The sequence below is a fragment of the Plectropomus leopardus genome, chromosome 12, assembly GCF_026936395.1.
Source record: "Plectropomus leopardus strain MGB_pleo_1.0 chromosome 12, ASM2693639v1, whole genome shotgun sequence".
NCBI classification, from domain to species: Eukaryota; Metazoa; Chordata; class Actinopteri; order Perciformes; family Serranidae; genus Plectropomus; species Plectropomus leopardus.
Genome location: NC_142187.1, coordinates 30838525 through 30858046, shown reverse-complemented (window position 1 = coordinate 30858046; position 19522 = coordinate 30838525). Strand labels below are relative to the sequence as shown.

Sequence of the window (19522 nt, the reverse complement as noted above, 5' to 3'; positions counted from 1 at the left end):
GCTTCAGCCTCCTGAGCTCAAGGTGAACATCAGCATTGTGAACGCTGAAAACCAATCGATCGCACGACTCTAGCTGAGTGCCGGATGTCATCGGCTGGAGCTCCGTCATCTCCCCCACTGGAGGCAGATTCATTTGGCCGGCTCTCATGAGATATTTAAAGGTCTGAGTTGCCACAACAAAGATGCCTCCTTCCTGCGCAGAGCCAAAGCCGGCCTCTCACGCCTGGATTTATTGAAAACCACTGCGAAAGCTTATTCCAGCAGCACACCTATGCATCCGTCACTTTGGCAAGTAGCTCGTGAGAGAGAGGAGTCCAAATGGAAATAAACACATGTCTGGCCTGCAGGTGTGTAATAGAAGTATTAGCAACTTACACACCAGCATCCACCCACACATTTCATCACCTGAAGCACAGACTCTTTTTTTTTTGTGATGAGAACTCTGTGCATGATTTCTAACAGAGCCATAAAGCCGCTGGTGGCAGAGAGTTAATCCAACCAGAACATCTCAGAAGGAATTAGCAGAGTCGTGTCAGACTATTGCTGCCTCGCTGTGAGTGGCTTCTCGATGCAACACTTGGCTTCACTGAGAGAACCGCACACCCAACACGCACTCAACAAAAGGCTGCAAACCTCTGCTCAGTCACAGCTGACAGATGGGCTCTCGCTAACAGCAGATATGGAGACACGGAGTGCAGCAGAAGCAGATCTGGCTGACCTAACTGATCTGGCTTGTGTTTCGTCTTCACTTGGGTTGCTTAAGAGAACGAGATCAGAAGGAAATTGGAGGGAAATGTGATCTCACATTAAAAAAAGACACATCAATCTTCATGAAGATTAAATTTAGGGAGCAACAGTGCCTGCAGTGAGTTTGGATGATTATAAAAAGGCAGTGTTTCCCACAGATTTACAATCTATTTCCTTTTCTCAGTCAGTTCAGTTAGATCCTCATTTCAAACACACCAAATAAAAATGGAAATAAAATATGAGCATGAAAAACAACACCAGAAGGCCCATCGGATATATTCAGTACAATAAAGTTAGTATTTCATGTCTGAAAAGGAATAGGAAGAGTGAATACTTCTGCCCCTTTTATTCAAATTCTGCTGTTTTTAATTTTAAACACGAATATTTTCTCTTCATGCTTCGGCCCGCCACATATAAATGAATGTACAGCCAACAAAAACAACAACACAAGACAAGAAAGTTTCAAGAAAATTACCTGAAAATAAGCACAAAAAAGTTAAAGAAAAAATAACAAGAAAATTACCTGAAAAAAGTGGAGAAAATTCAAAGCATAAAAGTTTTTTCTGTAACATTTTTTTTAAAAAATATTATCCCCCCTTTAAAAAAAAAAGAAAAGGCATTTCATTTGTCAGCTTTTAGTTATTTCTTACAATTTGTGGGAAATTTCTTTCCAAGTTGGTCATTGCATTTTTCCCCATGTTTTTGAAAGAAATCAAACCAACTTGCTCAGGTTCTAAAGAGTTAAATAGCTTGCGAGAATACAGCAGTGTTGTCGAACCAGGTTTAAAAGGTTTAATAGCAAAATTAATGGAAACTGGCATCCCTAGATTTGACTAACTAAAGGTCTTCCTTAGAAAAAGTCAGTTTACATTTATTCCTTTTTAAATTTCCCTTTAACAAGGATATCGAGGCACATAAATGCGTTCAGGTGGTTCTGATGTTACTGGTCATGTTGCTATTCATGTCCCTCATTTCCGTTTTGTGGTTGAAACGTTGCTAATAAAATTAAAGGGAGCTGTGATTGCAGGGTGCAGACGCTCTTTGGGCTTCAACATAATAGAATAATAATTACAGAACGGAAGAAGTGAGTAAATGCAGGCCTGCAAAGGACACTTGAGAAAGCCTTTATGGTATCAGAATAGCAGTCTCGTCATGACCAAATCAGGCTCCTTTTATACGGAGCAATAATAAAAAATCAGGCTGTGCTAGTTTTATGCAGTGGGCATGAGTCACACCTGGATGGCGCTGGTCGTTGGACAATACTCGCAATCACAGTAACAGTGTCTACACACAGAAGGGTCACCCAACTCCCCCAACTGGAAAGTTTTCTTTAAAATAAGATTTTTTACAATAAAAGGCAACAAAAAGGAGGCTTATAAGCTGTCTGCCTGACAGATGAGCTTTCATAGTAACCAATAAGGCACATTAATGACCAGATGTGCAGGAAAATCAGCTGTATGAGAGTGTCCTAACAGCTGAGGGTGAAACGCAGCAGGCGTAAGCTGGGTCAGTTTACGGTGTTTGACAGTGATATTATTGAGGTCAGAGGATTCTCGGATAATTGCCAGGGAGTCCTCTTCCTCCTCCCGGTCCTGTTTGAAACAGCTCCAGAATGTCAAGACTTGACATTTTTATCCCCCTGACCTTGTAGTTTTCCAGCTCAACTCAATTTCAATTTCCTGCGGGAAAAATGTCTGCGCTAATCGTTTCCTATCATTTTCTGTGACACAGAACTGCTGAACCTCCCCTGCTTCGCTTCAGAGGGTGTTATGTCTCAGTGGAGGGAGATAAAAATCCCACATCCAACTGTGCAGTTATAAAAACCCCTCCAGTTTAGATGCACGTCTTTATCCCACCTCTAGAGTTCATTACAATAGATGCTAAATATTGCCTTTTAATTACAGTTGCAACAACTGGTGGACTCAATTTATCAGTCCATAGACAGCAAATTAACCTGCATGTATTTAACGCTATGAAACGACGAGCAACTTAGGAAGAAATGACCCAGACATTTGCAAGAAACAAGTAAAAAGGACAAGAAAATGGTGTGAAAATTAGTAACAAAAAATTAAAAAAAAAAGAAACAAACAAAAAATTGGAGAGAGAAAGGAGAAACATAAAAAATAAGGAAATGACCAAATGAAAAACTATTTTCCCAAGCCTTTTTTTTAAAATGCTAATTTTCTAAATCTATTAATTTCGTGCAATTTGCAGAACATTTCTTGCCAAGTAGCTCAAGAAAATAGGAAAAAGAAAAAGACCTGAAATTTAATTTTAAAAGGGGAGAGAGATCGATAAAGAGTAAGAAAGAGAGAAATTATTTTTAATAATTTTAGAAAATAATGACAAAAATAATGGGAAAACATATCCATAAACTATATTTAAAATAAGAATTATTATTAACTATTTTATCTCTATATTAATTAGTCTGGTTTGGGTTTTCTTTTGTTTAACATTTTTCTTTCTTTTTTTGCCAAAGTTCAGGCAATTTTCTTGTAACTTGTAACTTCTGCTTGTTTTTAAAGGATATCAAACCAAATTTTCTCACGTTTGAAAGGGTTAAGGATGAACTGATTCGATTTTGGTGATCAAAGGTCAAGGTCGCCATGGTCACGTCCGCCGCATATTTCGTGAATCCAGTATCTTAACAACGCTTTGAGGGAATTTTCTCAGATTTGGCGCCAACGTCCACTTAGACTCAAAAAATTTGGTGGTTAAAAGTCAAAGGTGGAGGGCAGTTACAAAACATGTTTTTGGCTATAACTCAAGAATTGATATGCAATTCTGACAAAATTTCACGCAGATATCTAAGAGGATACAAAGGTCAACTTCTCTGTGACACCATAATGTGCTGCAAAAACTCTTCTCTAGCCATTACTCAATGTCTAAGACAGTTTTACATTGTTTTACATTTAGGAGTTGATTCTTCAATTATCTAAGTGAGTGCACTTTAAATCATTCTGAACTGAAAATCAATAATCGGCTTTTTGAGTGCCTCCTGTTATCTCAGGAAGCATACAATCCTCGGAAAAAAAAATGTTGTTTATCTTTCCTGCAGACATGGAGCGTGAACTCCATAAATTTAAATTACACACACTGCAGTTGAGCTTTAACTGAATCCACAACAATCTTACTAATTATCATTTCATCTATTGAGACTCCCTTGAAAGCGACACGATCCATCTCAAGGGGTTTATCCTTATATCTTACATTTTATTAATCTGACTAATCTCTGTGGAACTCTTACAAAAACATACTGAGGAAATGTAAACATCACCATCGACAGTGTGTGTTTGCGTCTAATAGTGAGTGCAGAGCATTGAATCACTGCGTCCCATCTGTTTACTGTCCAGTAATCTCCCAGTCTCCCAGTTCAGTCCGAGCTGCTGGATTAGAGTGCATTAGAGGGGATGTGAGCCGGGGGAACAAGTAGAGGAAAAAAAGGCTGAACCTGAAATCTGAGATGTCCAAATGTGTTTTTCTCCCAAAATACACCTGCAGCTAGACACGGAGCTACCAATCTCTTCATATATATCTTTTTTAAAAAAAACATTTTATCATTTATCTATAAAGCTGTTGCCGACTGCTAATCATCTTTCTAATGCCAACACAAATAAATTAACGTGTGGGGAAAACTCTGAAAGCTTGCATCATCAAGTCATTGACGAAAAAAAACATTTTCATTATCAATTTATCTGCAGGCCATTCTCTCAAATAACCGATTTAGTGAAAGAAAAAATGTCCTTTTTATCAGATGTCTTATTTTGTCTAACAGCCCAAAAACCAAAGACAATCAGTTTACAGTTGTATAAAAACTGAGAAAACCAACAAATCTTCACACTAGAGACGCTGCAAACATTATTTTGTTTTTAGATGTTTGTTTGTTTAAATTTCGAATGATTAAATTGAATTGGACGTTTGTGCCAAATTTGAAGAAATTCCCTTAAGGTGATCTTGAGATGTTGTGATCACAAGAATGGGACAGACGGACAGAAAGACGTATGGACAACCAGAAATGTCCTCCGCAAGTCCCCCAACTTTATGGAAGTATAGCACTAAATAAATGTCTGTCAGTTAATTTGGCGAGTAAGCAGGATCAATCAATTCAGTTTTTCTTTTCTGTTATGTCAGATAAAGATAGTGCCATGACATTTTTATTATTTTGTTTGAATTTTCATGTGCAGCTATTTCCTGCATCTAGCATGAATGCACCTCCCGGAGCAAATGCATCTAAATTAACGGCACTCCGGAAAGCCTCTCTGTGTCCTTTTCAAGGGCAAGAAGTCCAGACTGACCCTCATTTCCAGATCCGTGTCCTTAAGGACCGTCCTCGGCCACAGTGGGAAATCACGTAATCGTGCCAACACTCAGAGTCAATGACACTGATTCCCTCCAACAAATGCTCCCATTTCACGGTCTGAACCCCTCACATCACCACCACCACAAAAACACTCAGCTAATCCCTCTATCCAAACCCCTGGTGAGGAGGAATCTGCTCAAAGGAGATTTGAGGAAGAGGAGGAGGGTCTGGTACTCCCCGTTCAGCCCGCACGCATTTGGGGAATGTACAAAGTTGAAAAGCCTGATAACTTTTTTAGAAAAAACTCAACTTTTTGTTGTTAAGAGGGAAATATGTACGAGTGAAATGTCAGATAAGTTCACTATTCATATTTGTTCCTGAATTCATAATGTGCTCAGAGAAAGAATGACTGTTTGAAGGCAGAAAGAAGCTATTGTGTCGTGAAGCCGAGACACATTTACAACAAAAATACATTTTCCTTCACGGGTTCTGCTTTCGTGAGTGGGGTTAATTCCGAACACTGGAGACTTAAAAAACTATAGATGATGACAGGAGTTTCACTCAAGGCTACACAGTGCTGCCTGGAGGTAAAACTAGCTTTGCAAAACAATCGATCCATATCAGCATTAGGATACGGATTTATTTCAGAAGGACAAGGGGCCGAAAAAAGACGATAAAGATGTTGGTATTTACTCAGGAATAAATCAGCACTGTGGAATTATTCTGAAAGATTTGGGAGAAAATTTGGGTCCAAAGACAGACTTAAAATAAATAATAAATCTAAAAAAAGAAAAAAAAAAAACAACTACAACCCCCCAAAACTTGATGATCCTTCTTGAATGAAATACAAAATCTACATGTACTGTATAAACAAAAGCGCACACATATTCAAGCATATTCAAATCCATTTATGGACACGTTATTTAACCTATAAGAAGAAAAAAAATTAAGTTGAAAGATACACACTCAACTTAAGTATATTCCTGAAATATAAAATCAGGCCTTATTGGTTTACACATGGTGAAGCCATTTTAACTAATTTTCATAGAAAATATCAATTTGGGTTCTTCGTTAAAATGTAATTCTCTCCATTGTGTTTACATTGTAAACTTAATAAATCCACTCATTTATAGTTGGTGTGTCGAAGCCTTTTTTCGACATCCTCTCGTGCTGTTTTTTGTGTGTTAGTGGAGTCAATTTAAAGTAAACTTTATTGTACTTAGCCCGACACAATTATTTACAATTATCTGTGTTTTAAAAGAAATCTTTTATGGCCAAAAGCAACAAAAAAAAGGGTTTCAGCTTCAACTGCGACAGATTGTGTTAAATGGGCATATGATATCACATATCAATCGCAAACCCCCGAATTCAATTTAATCTAAATTGTATTGTGGCAGACTTTGTGATATTGGTAAATATCGTATTATTGTCCGAATACTCAATACAATTGTTGTATCATGCTGTAACTACTGACTCCCCCACCTAATAAAAACACAAGTGTGATCAAAATCAACCAAAACCTTATGAAAAGGTTTGATGAAATAGGACAGCTTTATTCTCGCTGCCTCTCTAATGATATAACTATCTTAGTCAATTAAATTTAAAACATTTCCGTTTTGATATCACAAAAACTGGCCAGCACAGAGAATAATGAATCCAGCACCTCAATCTCCTCTCTCATTCCAGCCCATTATGATTAACAACCAACTCATGCTCCATTTCTTCTCCTCACAAAACATCCAATTTCCATATTTAATTTTTCCACATTACGATAAAAGCCACGCTGCTGGGGTTTCAGCGTTGCGAGCTTCACATTTACAACACAAAGACACGTGTTTTCCCACTGATTGTTGGCTCTCCCTTCCTCGTAGGGTTTATTTCTGGATAGCAGATGAGCTTTGAAGTTAGAACTACACATTTAAGAACGTTATATGAATTATTTTTTTTCCTCTAAGGCTGCATTGAAAAGCTTTGGAGGGTAAATGAATCCTACAAAGCAATTCGACACAATGCAAATGTGCAGTGAAATCCATTAAATCCCTACTTCTAAGAAGGGCTGTCAGAATAGCACAGTTTTATTCTATTTTAATACAACAGGCTAAGTATAAGACTGATATGCAGAGGAATCAAGGGTGCAGCAGAAGGCGAATGGTGTTAGCTATTCAGCTTCTTATGACAACGTCTTTGTGGGACACTCTTTTGTTTTTACATATTAATGCAGCAGTCAGAGTTGCTGTTGTCTGGCAACCAGAATTTTAATGCTTTGAAATCCACGTTGAAATGGTGCCACATGTTTGTTTTCCCGAATGAATACAACTTTTCCATGAACCCTGTTCCACCTTTTAGCAAAGAACAGTACTTATGGGTTTACTTTGCAAACACAGGACACGGTAAATAAATAAATACGCCTCCAGACTTCAGATTAACCAAGCCAAACTGTCACGGAAGTTATAAAAGCGAAAACCGAATGGAGTTGCAAACTTAAGCCCTTATTACACATGCATTGCAACACTGAACTTATGTAGACATTACCCAGAGAAGCTGTATGAGAGAAAGCAAAAATGTGAATCAGTTAGACCGAACATTCGACCACAAAATTCTAATCTGTTCATTCTTGAGTCCGTTTGTGCCACATTTGAGGAAGTTCCCTTAAGGCATTCTTGAGATGTCGCTTTCACAAAAATAGGACGGACACTACGTCAGCGACCTTGAACTCTGACTCCAAAAATTTAATCAGTTCATTGTTAAGTTCAAGTAAACGTTTATGCCAAATTTGGATAAATTTACTAAAGGTGTTCTTAAGATATCACATCCACAAGAATGAGACAGATGCAAGCTCACACTGACTTTGACCATCAAAATTTTATCAGTTTATCAGCAAGTGACTGTTTGTGCCAAATTTGAAGAAATTCCTTCAAGGTGTTTCTGAAATATCACATTCACAAGAATGAAACAGAAGCAAGGTCATACTGACCTTGACCTTTAACCACCAAAATCTAATCAGCCTATTGTTGAGTCCATGTGGACGTTTGTGCCAAATTTGAAGAAATTCCCTCAAGGCATATGATATCGTGTTCATTAAAATGGGACAGATGGATGTACGGCCAAACAACCTGTAAACACAATGCCTCTGGCATCAGCTGCAGCTGGTGTGGAGGCATAATAATTAATAAGGAAAAAAAAAACATAATACTTTTCAGGCTTGGTCTAATTATAGTAATTACACACTATATCATTAGTGTTGCTGTACTGCTGCAAGGCAATTCAAAAGGCCAAGTGATACAACAGCAGCAGCTTAACTTCAAACAGCTCTCTGAAGTGAAAAGCACTTTTATATGAGTTTAATCTTCTGCCTTTTCCCCTCTTTAAGCACCTATTATCCTCTAGCAAAAAGTTTCTCTTACCTCCACATTGAGTGTGAAGTCGGAGCCGTCCAGCAGGGTGACTTTGCACTGCATGATCTTCACCTTCTTCACTCCTCTCAAAGGAGACCTGGACAGACGACTGGTGGATGACCTGTGGGAAACCTGGTCGTCCTCCTGCTCCTGAGAGAAGAAAAACAAGCGTCATTTAACGGTAATTATTTTGTTATTTTGTTAATATTTTGTAAACATATTAATTAACAAAATAATTACCGTTATTTTGTTAATTAACAAAATAATTAACAAAATAACGGTAATTATTTTGTTAATTAATATGTTTACTCACATGTTTCTTACACTGGACTTTTCTTTGCTTGTTATTTTAAACATACGTAGGGCTGCAACTAACAACTATTTTTATTCACTCTAAATCTGTCAATTAATTTCTTGTGAAACTGATTAGATGTTTGGTCTATAAAATGTTAGAAAATCAGTGTTTCCCAAAGCCCAAAGTGACATCCTCTAATGTCTGGTTTCGCACACAACCCAAAAATATTCCACTTTTTTTAATAGAGAAGAAAAGACACAAGAAAATATTCACATTTAGAAGCTGGAATAAGAGAATTTTGTTTTTCCTTAAAAAAATTTTTTTAATCAAACCAATTAATCGATTCTCAAATTAGAGACCAGTTCAATAGTGGACAGCTGATCCATTAATCGCTGCAGCTCTAGTGAGACCTAAGTTATTTCATTGTAGGAATATCTGATTTTAGGATGAAAGTGTTCACAGACCAGAAATGACCTCCTGCTCACCGTTTTCTTACCCAAGTGTCTCTAACTGCCCCATATGTCAGTTAGTTAATGTAGCCGTCTCTGATTCGGTTCTATCACACCTCCAAAACCTAAATACAGAGACTGGATAGGACCCTTGGTGAATGTAATCGGGTCCCACTGAGAAGAGCTAGAGGTGTACTGCCATTTTGTCTTAAACAGAGAAAATCCAATTTTCCACTTGGCTGAAAACAAAGCCCTTCCTGACTGACTTTATACTTAAGATGCCTTTCGCTTTGAGACATTTTTCATTCTTATGCACACACCAAAGTGGATTTACTGCCCCTTTTCATTTTTTATATTGAAAATTCCTTATCTTGTTCTTCAGGCTATATCCATCACACTGTCCCTGTCTAATGTAACTGAAGCAGACTGGTTCTCCCTGTGGACTCGTTTGGATGTTACGCTTAACCACACAAGAAAACTACAGTCACCTTAAGAGAGCATGAGGATTAAAGTGACGGCATGATTTTGGTCCGACTTAGTAAAAACGGTCAAAAAAAATAACAGAGGGTGTATTTCAAACATTTAAAATGATTAAAAAAAGAAGAATGACAGTAGTAAAAGTGTAAACTGAGGCCACTTCGTTCACGCATACACCCTGCTGGACCAGCGAAACGTCTCGGGGTGAGCATGTGTCTCACAGGAAACACTGACAGTGTGTCAGAGTGCTGTGACTTCTCTCAGCCTTGTTTCTGCCAGTTCACACCGCTCCGACAACAGCAGAGCATCATCCATCATCCTCAGCGTGACACCATGAGGGCTGTTTAATGCAGATGCAGTAGTAGTGATGCTGGTGTAGATTCACTTAATAGGAAACACCTAAAGTGATGTGAGGAGGGAAATTATGCATTTAAAAAAATCTTTTTAGTTAGTGGCACGGCCCAAAGGAGGGAAATGTCAGTCGGTCCAGCATTTTGATGCTGAATTATCTCAACAAATACTGCAGCGATTGCTGTGAAATTCTGCACATATCTTTCCAGTGGATGCATTTTTATAACTTTGATTCTCTGACCTGCCATCTAACACCTTCATCAACACTTCTATTTACTACTACTTTGTTTTTTGTGCTGAGTAGTAAATGTTAAGCATGTTAATGCACTAAACTAATGCTGAGCATGGCGAACAATATATATACGCTAAACATCACAGCACAGTCACTGTCAGCGGTGTAGTGGTAGTAGATGGGTGGGTTACTCAGGAGGAAGTGCATACACTCTCCTATATTATCCAATGGCTTTTGGCAGATAGGTGGGTATACTGATAACAGTCAGAAAAGAGGTAAATATAGCCTGTATAACTTTGTAAACCCTCCACTGCACCTCTTGTCATTGTGAGCATGTTAGCATTAACCAAAAAGCATCACCAGTTGTTTAATTTTAGGCCGCTGTTTGGCTGGGGAATATGACCTCAAATCAATATCATGATTACATGAACTTTTTACCTCAATTAATCAATTTTTTTAAAATATTATTGCCCTCATAGTTCACTGGCCAGGTTTTTATTGTACATTTGCTCAACTATTAAAGTTGGAATATGTTTTTTAATGGAAAACATATCACCGCTTTAATAGTGGAGCCACAGGTGAGTGTCCATGGACCTAGTCTTTGCAGCGTGTCTCGCACTGTTGGCTCTTTTCCGCTTTATTTCCAAAAATGTGGCGTGTTGAATCTGCACTGGAGACAGCAGAGCCCGTGGATGAAATCACTGCACCAGCTCAGTGCGGGAGAAGAGAAACTGAAGTGAGGAGACTAAACGAAAGACTAAAGTTAAGAGGGAGTAAGACTGCAACAAACTTGTTATAAAAGGTACGATTATTTTTCTTCAGCAGAAACTTCTCCTGATGGTTTCTTTTATTGTTCACTGGTGCATGGTAAATGTGCTTTGTTATTTTGTTGGGTTGTTTTATTAATGTGCTTACTGGCTATGTAGCATCACAACAGTCTTCTGGCGTCCCTTTTAAATGCCAATACAGACAACAGCTTCTGCTGCTATGGAGATATTTTCTCTCATGCAGGCGCAGAACATATGTGCTGGCTGGTCATCGGTTGTAGTCTTTGCAGTGTGTTCATGTGCGATTCTTTGGCAACATGAGGCGACGCCACAGCCTGCTTTCATTGCTGCTAGTTCTTTGATGTCGGTTTGGTATGTTTTGGCCTTAAGACCTTGTTCAGACTGTTAAACCAAATCAGTTTTATGGCATAACCAGATTGTATCCAGATTGATTCTAGGGAAGTCTGGACAGCAAAATAAACACATGCATTGCAATTTTTGTGAATCGGATCCAAACGACAATTAGAGGAGGTTTTTGAAACGTGATTGGCCACTCAAATCAGGTTTAAGAGTGTCTTTAAACATGCACACAATGACAACGTAAAATCCAGGCTGAGAGATGCTGAGCAGATCCATGCTGCTATGAACAGAACATTAAAGGTGACAACATGAGGAACAACAGTCCGTGGACAAACGCCAAAGTAAATTGTTTGAAGGGCGAAATGATGGACCTCCACTTCTCATTCTTCCAGCATTGCTATGTACTTACACTTATGTTGTTACAACAGCAACTCATACAGATAAATTGGTGATGTCTCAACACACAAATCCAATCTAATTACTGGCAAATAACAGTATGGACAGTCTGTTTATGAGAGCTGGCTTGAGAAACAAATCTGATTTGCCTGAACTCTGAATGTGGTCTTAGTCATGCTCTTGTTGTTGTGATGCTACAAAACAAACGTGAATCAATGTGAAATGTGACCTCTTTTGCTACTTTTCTATAGTCATGCATTAAAGAGGGCAATATGGACTCAGTATGAGTAATTTCATATTCTGACATCCACATACATCTTGATGTTGTACATTTCCTGGAAACTTAATAGACAAAGGGTTTTGGCTAATCCAATAAGAAAATATAATAATATCCTGAAGTAAATGAGGTCTTACACAAACAGTACCATTAATCACATAGTTACTTCAGTATTCGCAGTGTAGCAAAATCTCTAATGTTCACACATTTCTATAATCTCTGAGGCGTGCATCATCCTGTCGGTCAGCCAGAGTCATGCATGTGTCGCTTTGTTAGCCAACAAATTATTTATAGATTAATATTTTTTTCATTCAAATGTGGTACAATTTTTTGCAACATTGCCCAGAACATAATGAATCTTTCCATCGCCTGGCCCTGCATCTGCTGCTCTCTCATTACAGCCCATTATGATTCATGTGTCAACTCATGCTCTACTTCTTCTCCTCATCAAAAACATCAAACGTTTCCATACTTCAATTTTTCCACATCCTGATACACTGCTGGGGCAGTGGGGCTGTGAGCCTGAGCATGCACAAATTGAATTTAAATGTTCAAACACGCAGCAGATTGTTAGAAGGTAAAACATCTCAAAACTTTTTTTCTGACAAAACAATATCTGGCTGTGACTTTTGACCTTCTGAGTCTTCACTATTGGCTGCTCGCAAATGACAGAAATCTACTAGTTTAAACTTAATCCAGTTTTGATCTGTTCCTAAATTCTTGCCTAAAATCTCACGTAAATGTAAAAATAATAAGAGCGGACGGCTTAGAGCTAATCCTCACTCTAATGCGGTCTGAGAACCTTCACATACCGACATCAGTCAAACCTCTCACAATCTTTTTGTACTTATTCTTTTCTCAGTGTTGGTGCGGCTTCAAGCTACAGCAGGTAGTTTAAATTGTTTATATGTATAGCAAGTTGCATTTTCTTTAAACTAGTACATTTGGGAATAAGCAGGAATCTGCCTCACATGTGAGAGAGTCCCTCCACCGTTTGCGAGCTCTGGAAATTCAATCTTTACAGTGATTCGATAGTGAGCCCAGAAGGCTGCTCGGGCCAAGCACTTAGTGTTCAGATAACATCAGCAGCTACTCGGGAAGTCTCAGGAAAACAAATGGACAGTCTGCAGGCTACACTCTGGACCGGAGGGTTTTTCATTACTTAAAAACGAGAATATTAAATGACCTGTTCAGTCCATGAGCCTGCAGGTAAATCATGACTTTTGTTTTAGTAAATTTGACAGCAAGAGCTCATCAAATAGATGTTTGTGTGCCAAAGCAATGGAAATTTTAAGAACAACATTTACTACGCTGCTTAACACACAAGGTGATGCCACGGCCACACTGCCTGCATCTTCATGTGTGCATCTTTTTCAGCACACGTGTTAACAGGTTAGAGCAGCCACACTGCCGCCGTGGCTCGGCTGCTGCTTGGTAGCTGCTCAGCTGCAGAACATCACAAGAAAAGGATTCGTGACTATTTTTTCTTCAAGACTCGCATTTTCAGCAAAAATGGACGATGAAAATGGTGTTTTGATCATCATATTGGCATTTCACCACCACTCACTACATTTTCAAAGTTAAAATCTGTCACAGACATGAAAAAAAAAATATATTTTTTAACTAAACGCCTCCTGTTTCTGTTTCAGAATAAAAGCCCAACATTTCTATGGAGAGAATTCCTTCATTAGTTAATGCAAGGCTTTTTATTGTGAAATATTTGCATGACTGTGTTGTTGAAGACATAGCGGCTTGCATGGCTCGGTAAATGAGTTGAGCACCAGCTTTTAATTGTGAAGTATAGTTGCCATAGCACTGGCAGCTCTGCAGCCGTGTTGCAGCGACAGAAGTGTGGCCCGGGTCTTCATCCCAGGTTGATGGGGTCAAACACACCAGGCTTTCCAGTACAATCAAACTTTACTGACATTTGGTTATTTGTAAGGTTGCAACTAATGATTATTTTAATTACCATTCAATCTGTAAATTATTCAGTCTAGAAAATACAGGAAAAGTAATAATTACATTTGCATTGAAAAGTCATGTCTTCAAATGACTTCTTGGAAATCCAAGGATATTTTAGTTTGCATTGACTTAAACAACAAAAGCAGTACATCTTATATTTTGAAAACCTGGAACAATTGAATCATTTAGCATTTGTTATAAATTACTTAAGCAATAAACTGATTATCAGAATAGCTGACATTTCGTTTTCTGTCATCGTTGCTGCTCTAGTTATCTGTATTAATTTGTCTGCCCTAAAACAGAGAGCTGAGACCATAAACCGCTAAAAGCCATGAGGTTTTGCTTCAGTAGCTCTGTTTGCTCATTCTTCCCACAGCTGTGTGAAGTTGTGTTTTAATCAGCACAATCAGCTGATGCAATTCTGGGAATAAAAACATCCAGACTTTGTTGTGGATTTTTCGATCTGTGGTTTCCAAAGTAAAAGCACAGAGCGTAGACTGAAAGATTTACTCATAAACAGATGCATCTGATGTGGGGCCACAAACGCCATTGAGAACACTGAGGTCATGCCGTCAGCATTTATTTTGTTCATTTCCATTTTTCACACAAAGGCACAATTCATTGAGGAGTGGGATGAATGGCGTGTATGTTTTTGTCAAATGTGAGCCTAATCTACAGGGATTTTTTTCTGTGTTTACACCATGAAAACATGCTCAATTAGATTACTGAAATATTTTTTTGTTTTTTTTTTGTATTCACACGAACGTTAAAATGTGTAAAAAAGTTAAACGGTGAACAATTTTCACAGAATTCATGCTGTCAATGACAAAAGGGTGGATCTTTGTTTGTGGGCGCAGTTCACACTGAAATGAAGAGGCTGACCTGTTCTCTCCTGGCGGGGGTGCTGTGTCCGGCGGCGGCGGGAAGCTGTTCCGGCTGGTTCTGAGGCGAAGTGGGTTCGGCTGCTGCTTTCTCCTTCTCCGTCTCCTTGTTCTCCTGCGGCTGCTTGGCCTCCGACTCCGCGCCTGATTCGGTCGTCATGGTAAATCACGCTGTAGTGGGGGAAAGCGGACAGTAAAAACAAAAACCTGATGAGTCAGCTGACTTGTTATGAATTGATGTACTGCCGGTTTTCAGCCCCTGTGTTACGATTCCCTCCTCTCAGATGCAAATGCAGAGATGTGGGTATTGTTTGACTGCAGAATAAAAAGTGAAATTAATGTAAGTGCCTCAGGTGCACTCAAGTCCCGTTCAACAGTCGCAGGAGTGTCAGCAGCTGATAATGGAAAGTGCTTAGACTGCTGGTGCCCTGACATCCACAATTTTTAAAATATACTGCATGTCTTTGGCTCTTAACACTCTTACCACGGGCAGTAACTATCGATTATTTTCATTATTGATTCTCTTTGGTAATCTTCGGTCTGTAAAGTGTCAAAAAACACATATGTCACAATTTTACCCAAAGCAAGCTTATGTCTTGTTCTTCAAAAACAAAACGTTTCAGTTTACGATGGTATAAAAAAGCAGAAAAGCAACTAATTCTCACACTGGTGAACATGCAACCAGATAATATTCAGCATTACTATTATCATATTATATACTATTATTACAAAATGTGCAGGTTTGTTTCAGTTTTGACTCAACGTGGACATTTTTGCCAAATATGAAGAAATTCCCTTAAGGTTTTCTTGTGAACACGTTAACGAGAAAGAGACAGCTGCAAGGTCACACTGACTTCGACTTTTGATCACTAAATTTTTCATTTTTGTTCATCACTGAGTCCAAGTAAACGCCTGTGCTAAATTTTAAGAAATTCCCTGCAGGTGTTCTTGAGATATCACTTTTACAAGAATGAGACGAATGTAAGGTCACACTGACCTTGACCTTTGACCGATAAAACTAGGTCATTGTTGACTTTTGACTTTTGTGCCAAATTCTTTCAAGGAGATTTGGGCTTTGACCACCAAAATCTAATCAGTTCATTGCTAAATCCAAGTAAACTATAGGCCAAATTTGAAGAAATATCGCGGTCACAATAATAGGACAGACAAGCCGAAAACACTGGCACGGAGGCATAATTAATTTACTACAAAAATAGTCGATTATTTTTTTCTGTTGATGGAGAAACAGATTAAATAATTAACTGTTTCAACTCTAAAATAATCAAACAGAAAAAAACAAATAATAGGAATACAGTTTACACACGTCACACATTTTTTTTCATGCCCTCCCTGTTTCTCTGCAGAGTATTTACACACAGAACCATCCAAAGTATTTGTACTACACGTCTTTCATGGCATGACCTTCTCCCTCTGTGAATAGCAGCATACCAGCGACAGATGCCGTCCCAAGGGCCCAAAACTGGGTAATGAGAGGAAACATCTAATGGCCAGTTTTGCCAAACAAAGATGACAGATAGGACGGATCTCACCGGGGGCCCTGCGCTAACCGTACCCACAGGCTTTGACATTGGGATGTGGGGTTTGGAGGGCGTTATGTGTGGGACAGCACAGGGGGCCTCTGGGAGTCTGGGGTTTGTAGTATGGATGCCTGTCATTCTGATGTTGGCTGGCTTCTCCCTGAGCTCTATTTTTAGAGCCGTGTTTACTTCGGGGAGGGAGGATTGAGGGGAGGATCTCTGACTTTCAGCTGGGGACAGCACAGCAGCCTCCGGATCAACAAAAGCCACACTGTGGACTGAGGTGATCCCCGAAACTGTCGACATGTTGAATGAAAACAACCACAATAGAGATCCATGGCTCTAAAAACAAAGCGAAAAAAAAAGAAAACCTCTATGTACTGATTATAACGACAAGAGCAAGAATTTGTTTTTTGGGGGTCAAGTTATTTTACAGCTTGTAACAAGAAACCCATCTCAGTTTGAAAACTTCAAAAAATCTTGAGAGCTTTTTTTCAAGGACTAAATTTGGCCCACATGCCGAACTCCACGCGTCCTGCTGTGAACAGCACTGGCAGGCACATAACTGGATTTATTAACAGCTGGAGTCCATGCCCTCATCATGCCTCCACATTGTTTTGTTCATGACAGATACAAAATACTTTGAGCTGAACTGAAATACATGTTTAGTTGTCTCCGATTACAGTGCCTAGGTGTGATGTTACAGGAGGAGATCTTGATTCAATATAATTTGGGATAACTGTTTACTATAATGCAGAATGATTCAGTCTTAGTAGGAATTTTTCGTTTTGAACGCCAAAGAGTTATTCATCTTTTCTAATGAGCTGTGGGTTTGAATCCCGATGGAATTACTTAACATGGAATTGCAGTATAAAGCAAAATCACGCTTTTCCAAGTAACACAAAACACTTTAAAAGTCACAGTTGCTGGTGTTTTACCCTTTGAAACTTGAAACAATCTTGAAACAATCAATTTTTCCTCTGCTACATTCAGATGATTTTCACATGCATTTAGACCTCTGACACCTGAGCAAATTCGACTTATTTTAAAAACAGCCCTTTAAAAGTGCAAAGAACAACTTCACAAGAGATGTCTCACAAAAAGCAAGGAATAAGGAAAAGGTAATGACCTGAAAATAACTTTTGAAAGAGAGAAATAATAATAATTATTATTTACAGATAATCAAAAAAAGGGGAAACATGACCAGAAAACTATTATTATTATTACCTTTTTCTTTTTTCCATTTATTCCTTCTCTTTTATTGTGCTAAATTCCAGGTAATTTTTCTGTAACAATTTGCTCAGGTTTCAAAGGTTTAAATGGATTATAATGATGATAACTCCAAACGGCGGTAAATCTGGATTTGGGAATGTTATCTCTGCCCTTGATTTCACAGACCTCGGGAGCATCAAGGGTCACTGTACGCAACACACTGATAAAGCTCTTTCTAATGTTCAACTCTAAGAACTTCAGGTGCCATAAAAAAGGCTATAAATATTACAAAATTTTGATTAAAGGCAGGAGTACAGAAATGGGAAGTGATTCACAAGATCCATATTCCAACTCTGGCTTTTAAAAGAGCGTGTTTGTCCAACTCAAAATGTCTAAAGACCAATAAGACAATAAAGCAAATAAGGCAAATTCAATCAGTGTCCTTTCAAAACCTCTCTGCTCTCTGTTGTGTCATGTGTGGCAAAGTTGAGGAGCGACTCAGTAATCAGATGTCAGATGACGGCTGCACAGCTAACCTTTGCTTCTCTTAACCCCCTGTATGAAACAGGAACTGTGGTAGGACGGGAGGAAAGGAACATCTTAGCACCATAGAAATGGAGGAAGAATACGTTCAGTCACTGGTGACAGGCACTCTTCACAGGGCCACACAACAGCCCACACAGTAGGCTTGTGTGTGGCCCTCACCATGGACTGGCACATACATTATGCATTCAGAAAGCTGTATTCACAACTCATTTAGCGCTCTGGAGTACTGCTGGTATACAGGAGCGGCTGATGGTTGCACCAATATAGCCTCATCACACGGACTATAAGATTCAGTCTTTAACAACTAATAATCTGTCACACTTTCAAATGAATAAACATGCTTTGCTGCTCTATTACTGAACCATCGTGCGTAACTGAGATTCAAACTCTAAGATTATGAAAGCTTTTGGTACCAGAAACAGCTGGTGTTTAACCTTTTCACCAGGACAATCCTCAGGCACACAGGAAGTAAGGATGGATTAAAATCCAATTATCAAATCCAGTTAATTTCAAATCAAGATTTCACACACATTCATTTATTTATAGCTGCCCGCCATGATTAAAACATCTGCTGCTGCAAATAGATTTTCTATTTTAGGAGCCTGACTGTTCATTAAGAGCGCTATTGAAATGTAAATACCATTCGATAATTCACTGCACCTCACTCCTGGAGCGCAGAGCGTGCTCTGGGCACAGATGGAGCAATCTAAGGTCAGTGAAAGTGAAAGTGAAATTTAACTATTCATTCTCCTTAGTCTAAAAGTCTGCATTTACTCAAAGCAGCTGCTCCTCTCATTTATTGATTGTACCTGATCAGCTCTAAACACATCAACAGATCAATTATCCACCCCACGAGACACAAACTGCTGGGGAGGAAAAAAAAAGAATTAATGGAGAGCTCCGCCTATGCTGTGTCCACAGACCCGCAAAAACCTTAAAATTTAGAAAGGGGACACATGAATTTAAAAGGAAAATTCAGTTACTTAAAACCTGAACCATTTTTTAAATGCAAGTTTGTGTAAAAAGTCTGACAGGCAAAAAAAAGGAAATGAACAAGCGCAGGTTAGATTTTCAGGGTTTAGGGATGCAGGATATCGGATTTTTCAATAAGCCGATAACAACTCATTTGGGATGGGGAAGATTATGGGAGTATCTTTCAACAAAACCAAATTCAGACGGGCACAAAAAATCATCCCAGATCCAACCCATGTTCTTCACCTCCAACATCAGCTCCTCCTGCTGATGCTCCTGCAGACACTGACGTCCACGGTTAATTTCCCACTGGGACAAAAAAGTCTATCTGGTCCATCTAATCTAATCTAATCTGTCTGAAAACA

General features: G+C 38.8%; 1 protein-coding gene across 15 annotated transcripts in view; it reads right to left on the bottom strand.

Moving 5' to 3' along the window:
* LOC121951239 (band 4.1-like protein 3) overlaps positions 1–19522 on the bottom strand; it is a 72995-nt gene that overhangs the window by 30357 nt on the left and 23116 nt on the right. For 14 of the 15 annotated variants that reach the window (XM_088085805.1, XM_042497504.2, XM_088085808.1 and 11 more), the window contains 2 exons: positions 14891–15060; positions 8452–8592 (listed from right to left, as the gene is read on the bottom strand). In XM_088085805.1, the coding sequence (XP_087941931.1) occupies positions 8452–8592; positions 14891–15049 (300 nt within the window). In that variant the 5' untranslated portion in view covers positions 15050–15060. The remainder of the gene's footprint in view (positions 1–8451; positions 8593–14890; positions 15061–19522) is intronic. The other variant, XM_088085809.1, reaches the window with a different exon arrangement.